General features: G+C 39.4%; 1 protein-coding gene across 1 annotated transcript in view; it reads right to left on the bottom strand.

The window, feature by feature from the left end:
* The window catches only part of SLC6A11 (solute carrier family 6 (neurotransmitter transporter), member 11), a 229,931-nt gene that overhangs the window by 211,404 nt on the left and 9,665 nt on the right, over window positions 1–8,862 (bottom strand). Inside the window, exon 4 of the mRNA XM_006900542.1 lies at window positions 8,316–8,406. Coding sequence (XP_006900604.1) covers window positions 8,316–8,406 — 91 coding nt within the window. The remainder of the gene's footprint in view (window positions 1–8,315; window positions 8,407–8,862) is intronic.

The following is an 8,862-nucleotide window of genomic DNA, read 5'->3' as shown; positions in this document are numbered from 1 at the left end:
AGTGTTGGCTGGAGCTTCCCGACTAAATCAAGCCTGGAAGCAGGAGCGGCATCCACTTCCAAAATGGCTTGCCTCTGGAAACTCTATGTACGAACAGTGCTCAGGCTGTTCGTTCATAGGGTCGCTATGAGTCATCTACGACTCGACAGCATTAAACAACAACAACAACATGATGGTGAGTATTGTTTTCTTAGCTCCATTTCTGCATTCTCTTTGTCACTGTAAAGAAATCCAATTGATTTTTTTTTCCACTTGATTTTTGTATGTTGATCTTGTATCCTGCCACTTTGCGGAAATGGCTAACTATGTCCAATGGTTTTCTCACGTGTCTTTGGGGTTTTCTAAGTATACTATCATATCATCTACATATAGAGATCATTTTACCTCTTTTTTGCCAATTTGGATGCCTCTTATTTCCTTCTCTTGTCTTATTTCTATCATTAAGACTTCCAATACAATATTGAATAGGAGAGGTGATAATGCACATCCTTCTCTAGTTCCTGCTCTCAACAGGAACACTTTAATCTCTTCATTGAGGACAATGTTGATTCTTGGTTTTGCATATATATTTTTACTATGTTGTGAAAATCTTCCTCTATTCCTATTTTCTTGAGTGCTTTAATCAGGAAAGTTTGTTGGCTTTTGCCAAAGGCCTTTTCTGGATTAACTGACAGGATCATGTAGTTCTTCCTCTATGCGTTGTTAGTGTGATGAATTACATTGACTGTTTTTCTTATGTTGAACCATCCTTACATCCTGTTATGAATCCCACTTGGTCATGGTGAATTATTTTTTTGAACAACAAATTTTTATGAACAACAAATCTTGTACCATCCTCATCATCTCTGATACAATCAAGCCCATTGTTCTAGCCATTGTATCAACACATCTTGTTGAGGGCTTTCTTCTCTTTTGCTGACCCTCTGTCTTTGCCAGTATGATGTCTTTTCAAGAACTGTCCCTCCCTCGACAACATGCCCCAAGTATATGAGTCAAAACTTCATTATCCTTGCCTCTAAGTAGCATCTTGACTGCACTTCCTCCAAGATGGACTTGTTTGTTCTGTCACTAGTCCATAGGATATTTAGTGTTCTTCTCCAACACCACAATTCAAAGGCATCGATTTTTCAGTCTTTCTTAGTCGTTGTCCAACTTTCAGATGTATAGGAAACAAATGAAAATACCATGGCTTGAATCACTTTAGTCTTTAAATAGATATTGTTGCTCTTTAGCACTGTGGAGAGGTTTTTTCCTCAGTACAACATGATTTTTTATGTCAGGACACACACAAAAGGATAAATATGTGCATGGGAATGCAAATCTAAATCCAACATAATGACATCTATAGAGAAAAATAAAGAGAATCTGGTGGAAAATTAAAAATAATTTACAATATTATTGCTCTTTCCACTATTTAGTATCAGGGTGGGGAGGTTTCATCAACAAAGCTGCATGTTTTCAGATTGAAAAGTCTCAGAAAAATCTCAGTCTTTGACGCCTGGAAGTATGTGTCTTTGATATCTGAGAACAAGAGACCCTCCTACTTCCACCCCTACTTTTCACTCATGGACATGGTTATGTTCCAAAGACATGGTTTTATGGAATAATTGAATTTACACAAAAACAAAGATGTCCATTACTTCATTAGATGTGTGAACACTGGTGGCATAGTCCATTGTAAACTATGCTGCCAGCCCAAAGACTGTACATCTCGACTTACTGTGGAAAACTATTGGCTCCACAGGAAAAAGATGCACAGTCTTCCTGTTATATCGTACATTCCCAGAAACCCAATGAAGGCTTATTATGAGTCATGATTTGGACATAATTAAATAACTGCCAAATTGTATAATTACACTACTGTCAAATCATATGATTATATCATTGCCAAATACCAAGAATCATGCTCAAAACCACACACACACATACCCTTTGTCTATCATAATGTTACTCTTTCACCTTTCACCTTGGCCAGACATACTTTGTTCACGCACAAACCATGCTTACGGTAGATATTTCTCTCCTACCATAAAGGGAAAAAGTTGGATAATAAGATAACTGGTAAGTAAGGAATTGGAAGTTAATCATCAGATCTTTCTTCATGGTTCATCTTAGTCTGAAAATCCTGCTATAGATTGTCCAGCACCATAGCTGCATGCAAGCCTGCATGAATGGATGGATTTTGGCTGGGCACGAGGAGTACTGGCTGCACAAAGAACCAGGGTCTCTTCCACATGGAAGAGAAGACTTCTGCCAACCATGGGAAGACTCAATTTTTTGAGAATGAACTTGGTTTTAGCATTCCTTACTTATCAAGTGCCTATTTCTGACTTATCAACTGTCTCATTCATTATCCAAAATTGTGTATTTATGGCAAGAGTGAATAGTCTGGATATCCACAAAGAACTCTGCTGCAGGACCAGAGTAGAAAGAACTGAGCTCTCCTTCAAGTGAACTCCCATCACAGTGAAACTCTCAGCAGCCTGGGAACAGAGAAAGAGCAAGTTTCCCTTCCCAGGAAATTTTTCCTACAGAGAATTTTGCTGTAGGACCAGAGAAGGGACATAAATAGGGTAAGTTCTTCTTGAGTTGCCTTTTGGGTGTGCTCCTGAGCCAGATTGATCTTCTCAGCAGCCCCAGGATGGAAGCAGAGCTAGTTGCCTTCCTAGTGGGCTATACAGCCATTGGGAACTTACTTAGCTGTGGGACCTGAGAGAAAGGAACAGAAGCAGGTGAGTTCTCCTCCAGTTCATTTTGGTAGACTCCCCAGCCACAAAGAACATTCCTACCAGCTGGGAAACAAGAGAGGAAAGACCAAAGGCAGAACAAGTTCACTTCACAGTGGGCTCCCTGGCTCCAGTGAACTTTGCCACAGAATCAGAGAGGAAGGACCACAGATAGGGTGAATTACCCTCCCCTTTTCTACTGGAGTGTTGAGTTCCCTATCTGAAGCAAGGGACCAGAGAGATGTTCAAGCAGGGTGAGTTGCCCTTTCCTCCTCTTAAGCACTTAACTCCCTGAGCAATGCCATTAGACCCAGGACCTGCTAGGATTCCAGGCAAGAAAAACTCTATCACAGAAATGACACAGAAGAAGCAGATTACCTCACAGCCTAAGTAAAAGCAAAGTTAGACATCATCACAAAAATTTCATCAAATCACAGAATCACTGGTTTTCCTGAAGCCAGAAAGACTGATAGAACTTTCTGACACAGAATTAAAAAAAAACCAATGGTCAAGTATCTTCAATTGGTGGAATAAAAACTCGAAGAATCATAGGATTCTACAAACAAAAGCCAAGAGGAGGATAAAAATAGTTTAAAATAATGCAGATTAAAAAAATGAGGCATTAGAAACCCTTGAAAAACAATAAAGAGCAATCCAGAATATTAGGACCAGAGTCTCAAAAACTGTCAACATGTTGGAGACAGATAAGCAGAGTAGAAGTGATTGAGCACAGAATTAGTGAAATAGAAAATAAAGCTCTCAATTCTGATCTACACATTAACAAACAAAAGAACAAGAACCACATATCCTATCAATTGGTGCAGAAAAGGCCTTTGAAAAAAGCCAACATGAATTTCTGATTAAAACACTCAACAAAATAGGAATAGAGAGGAAATTCCTCAACATAGTGAAAGGTAAATATATAAAACCAAGAGTCAGTATCATTCTAAATAGAGAGTAGAGGCATTCCTTTTGAGAAAAGGAACTATGCAAGGATTCTCACTATCACTACTCCTATTCAATATTGGATTGGAAGTCTTGCTGTTGTTGTTGTTGTTATGTACCATCAAGTTGCTTGTGACTTATAGTGACCCTATGTACAACAGCCCTAAACTCTGCTCTGTCCTGTGCCAATCGCACTCTCTCCAACACACCTATCCTGATTACCCCAGTCACTGAATCAATCTACTTCATAGAGGGCCTTCCCCTCCTTCGCTGACCCTCCACCCTATCAAGCATGATATCCCTCTCCAAGGACCGGTCCCGCCTGGTTTTAACCCTTTCCAGAATGAATCTGTTTGTGTTCCTAGCAGCCCATGGTATCCTCAATACTCTTCTCCAGCACCACAGCTCAAGGGCATGAATTATCCTTCTATCCTCCTTAGTCACTGTCTAACTCTCTGATGTATATCAAGTGATAACAAAGACCTTGGCCTGTATCAGACACACCTTAGTCTCCAGAGAGACACCATTTCTCTTCAGAACTTTGGAGAGGTCCCTAACAGCAGACTTTCCCATTGCAATACGTCTTTTCATTTCCTGGCTACTGGTGCTGAGAGTGTTGACTGTGGAGCCAAGCAAACTAAAGCTGTGAACAATCTCAATCTCTTCACCATCCGTCTTGATGCTGCCAATTGGTCCAGTGATAAGAATCTTTGTCTTGACATTGAGCTTCAATCCATATTGGAGGCTGCAGTCCTTGACCTTCTGCAGCAAGCGTTTCAGGTCCTTCTCAGTTTCAGCAAGCAGGGTTGTATCATTTGCATAACACAGATTGTTCATAGATCTTCCACCAATCTTGACCCCAAATTTCTCCTCATCGAGCCTAGCCTCTGTTCTGCATACAGGTGGAAAAGGTATGGAGATAGGACACATCCTGGCGTACACCCTTCCCAATTTTGAACCATGTAGTGTTTCCTTGCTATGTTCTGACAACTGCCTCTTGGTCCAAGTATAGGTTTCACATTAGCACGATCAAGTGTTCTGGGATTCCCATTCTTCTCAGGGTTAGCCACAGTTTGTTATGGTCCACACAGTCAAATACCTTTGCATAGTCAATGAAACACAGACAGACATTCCTCTGGTATTCCCAGCTTTCAGATAAGATCCATCTAACATTAACTACAATATCCCTAGGACCACGACTCCTTCTAAACCAAGCCTGTACTTCTGGCAGTTCTCTGCTGATGTGCTGTTTCAGTCGTTTTTGGATAATCTGCAGTAGAATCTTGCTTGCATGTGAAATCAACAATATTGTTCTATAGTTTCCACACTCAGTTGATGTTCTATAGTTTCCACACTCAGTTGAGTCACCCTTCTTTGGGCTGGGAACAAATATGGATCTCTTCCAGTCAGTTGGCCAAGTGGTTGTTCTCCAGATTTCTTGGCACATGCACATCCAGGGAAGTATCTGTTAGCTAAAATATGTCAATTGGTATACCATCTATTCCTGGGGCCTTATTTTTTGCTATTTCCTTCAAAGCAGCCGGAACTTCTTCCTTCATCACCATGGGCTCTTGCTCATATGTTGTTTCATGAAATTCTTCTGTGTCCTTATTTTTTACTATTTCCTTCAAAGCAGCCTGAACTTCTTCCTTCATCACCATAGGCTCTTGCTCCTATGTTGTTGCATTAAATTATTCTGTGTCTTCCAGTTCCTTTTGATACAGTGACTCAGTATAGTCTTTCCATCTTCTTTTAATACTTCCTGGATCTTTTAATATTCTTTCTAAAGCATCTTTGATTATAGCAACTCGAGGTTTGAATTTGTTTTTCAGTTCCTTGAGCTTAAGAAATGCTGAGTGATTTAGGCCCTTTTGATTTTCTGACTTCAACTCGTTGCACATTTCATTGTAATATTTTACTTTGTCATCCCATGCTGCCTTTTGAAATCTTCTATTCAACTCTTTAGTATAGCAAGAGCAAAAAGGCAAGAGAAGGAAATAAGAGGTATCCAGATTGACAAAGAAGAGGTAAAACTCTTGCTATATGCCGATGATGATAGCATACTAAGAAAACCTTAAGGATTCAGGAAGGAAACTATTGGATGTAGTCAGCCAATTCAGCAAAGTACCAAAATACAAGATCAACAAACAAAATCAGTTGGATTTCTCTACCATAACAAAGAGAATATAGAAACAAAGCTAAAATACCGGATACCTATTAAGATCACAAGATTTTAATCACAGGATTAAATGCTTCGCAAAAAATATAACTGGAGACACAAAAGACCTATACATATGAAATTATAAAACATTAATGCAATAAATAAAAAGATCTAGTGAAATGGAGGAATATACCATGCTTACGGACAGGAAGACTCAATATCATGAAAAAGACATCTCTACCAAAGACAATCAATAAGTTCAATGCAATCCCTATACAGATACCAATTCTGTTCTTCAATAAGATGGAAAAGGCAATTTCTAATTTTGTCTGTAATGGAAAGAGACCCTGAATAAGCAAAGCATTACTGAAAAAGAGAAACAAGGTAGGAGGCATCACACTCCATCATCTCAAATCCTATTGCACAGCCATGGTGGTCAAGACAGTGTGGAGCTGGCACAGACATATAGATCAATGGAATAAGATTGAGAACCCAGAAATCAACTTGTTTGCCTATAGCAAACTGATTTTTTTTCACAGTTAAGTGGGGAAACCTCCTTACAAATGGTGTTGACAAAATTGGAAAATCATTTGCAGAAAACTTAAGCAAGATCCACATACCATATCATACATACCATACCATACCATACCATACCATACCATACCATACCATACCATACCATACCCAAAAGCCAATTTAAGGTAGAAGGGACCTAGGAGTAAAACCAAAGCTATAAAATTCATTAGAGAAAATCTAGGAACAACTCTAGAAGCCCGTATCTGCAGCATGAACAGACTTTTAAACATAATGTAAAACATGCAACTAGGAGAAAATAAAACAGATGAAGGGGACCTTCTAAGAATCAAATCCTTACACACATCAAAAAACTTCTCCAACACGGTAAGAAGGAAACCTACAGATTGGGAAAAATATTTGGCAATAACAAATCTGTTAAGAGAGGCATATCTAAAATTTATATAAAACTTCAGCACCAACAAAAAAAAAGGTAATCAACCCAATCACAAATTGGGCACAAGATATTAATAGATACTTTATAAAAGAAAAAATACAGATAGCAAACAAACACATCAAGAAATGTTCAAAATCCCTAGGTATCAGAGAGATGCAAATCAAAACAACTCTAAACTATCATTTCACCCATAAGTAATAGCAAAAGTTCAACAGAGCAGCAAACAACAAATGCTGGTGATGTTTTGGAGAGATTGGAATTCTTATACAGTGCTGATGGGAATGTACAATGGTACAGTGACTGTGGAAGATGATCTGGCACTTTCTCAAAAAGTTGGAAACAGAAATACATTGACGCAGCAATTCCACTACTGGGAATATACCTTAAGGAAACCAGAGCTGTGACACAAACAGATGTATGCACTATTGTTGCATTATTTGCAATAATAAAAAGATGGAAGCAGTCCAACTGCTTATCAACAAAATGAATAGATAGAAAAACTGGTACATTCACAAAATTTAATATTATGCAGCACTGAAAAACAATGACTTTATAAAACACTACACAACATGGGTGAGCCTGGAAGGCTGAATGAAATGCCTCAGTCACAAAAGGACAAATACTGCATAACACTGCTATTATAAAATAGGACTGACATGGGGGTTATGAGGCAAATAGAAAAAGAATGGATAGATAATGAACACTGCATTGGAACAGATGAGGGGAAGGACTGTCTGAAAGGAATGTATGATTATGCATTATATATACGATGACAATCTGGACAAGTACATTGCAAAGTGTACTAGGGGAGGGGAAGAGAAGGGGGAGATGAAAATGTTCAACAATTAATGAATAAAACCCCAATCTTTCTGTAAACTTGTTAAAATAAAAATCAATTTGAAGGGGGAAAATGAATCCTCTGCTGCATAGTTTGTGCATTAACAATGTATGTCTGGCAAGCATGAATGCCGAGGTGTGAGGGGAAAGAATAACAATGCCATGGACAAGGGGGATGTGGATGGGTGTGAATGAAACCCTATAGATCAGAAAAGTCAGATCCACAGTTGATGATGGGATAGTCAGCCCTATTGTGCATGGGGTCACCAACATAACTGCAGGAACAACACCACCTCAATGACTTTCCTCTGTGTCCATTTCATAAAGCTGGTCTATTTACTTTGAACTGATAACACTTCAGCAACTAAAAAGACGCTAGCTCCACCCATGAGACTTCAGCATTCTAGGCTCCATATAATCTACTTAGTTTATTGCAGATGTGTTAGAAAAGGGAATGTTTTAAATGTCTATCATTTTATAACATCTCTCACCCTAATAAGCAGAGGGATACAGGTATGTAGTCAGAGAAAAATAACTCATTTCTCTCAGCTACCCCTTGAGGAAACTGCTAAACCTCTGGACTGGAGGAAAGGTAAGTGCTGTCCAGGGTGCCTGAGCAGAACAGAAGAACAGGACAGAGCCAGTGGGCCATAGGAACAAGCTTTCTTGCACTTACTCCCAAAACTCCATGACTGGAGAGGTAGCATTCTGCAGGGACACGTGGCTGGAATTGCTGACATTCAGCTTCTGGAACTCCACACAGTGCTCTACAGTGAAAATAAGACAAGACAGGTAAAAAATTAAACCCTGCCAGGGCTGGAAAATATTCAAGGCTGATGGTGCAACCAGGCCACTTACCCAGGCACTCCAGGTAAACATACTTCAAAGAATACCATGGTGTAAATCAATCATTTACACAAGCTGAAGAAAGACAGCTTAAGAGACTTCATACAGGAGAAAGGTTAGGGGGAACCAAGGACCACCTCTCTTTCATTCTAAACCAAAATAGTCTATCAAACGCTTCCCTACCCCCATTCCCAAATGAATGTTCCTTTCTTTTTCTATTTCCTTTCCACTTTCTATTTACTGCCCACCTCAGGGTTTCTAGGGGTAGTGGGGTGCTGGGATAGGAATGTTGTTGTTGTTGTTGTTATGTGCCGTCGAGTCGCCTGCAACTCATGGCGACCCTATGTACAACAGCCCTAAACTCCGCTCTGTCCTGT

Source organism: Elephantulus edwardii, unplaced genomic scaffold, assembly GCF_000299155.1.
Source record: "Elephantulus edwardii isolate Elephantulus edwardi_28Jun2011 unplaced genomic scaffold, EleEdw1.0 scaffold00288, whole genome shotgun sequence".
In the NCBI taxonomy this organism is placed as follows: domain Eukaryota; kingdom Metazoa; phylum Chordata; class Mammalia; order Macroscelidea; family Macroscelididae; genus Elephantulus; species Elephantulus edwardii.
The sequence above is the reverse complement of the archived record's forward strand: the minus strand, read 5'-3'. Positions and strand labels throughout refer to the sequence as shown.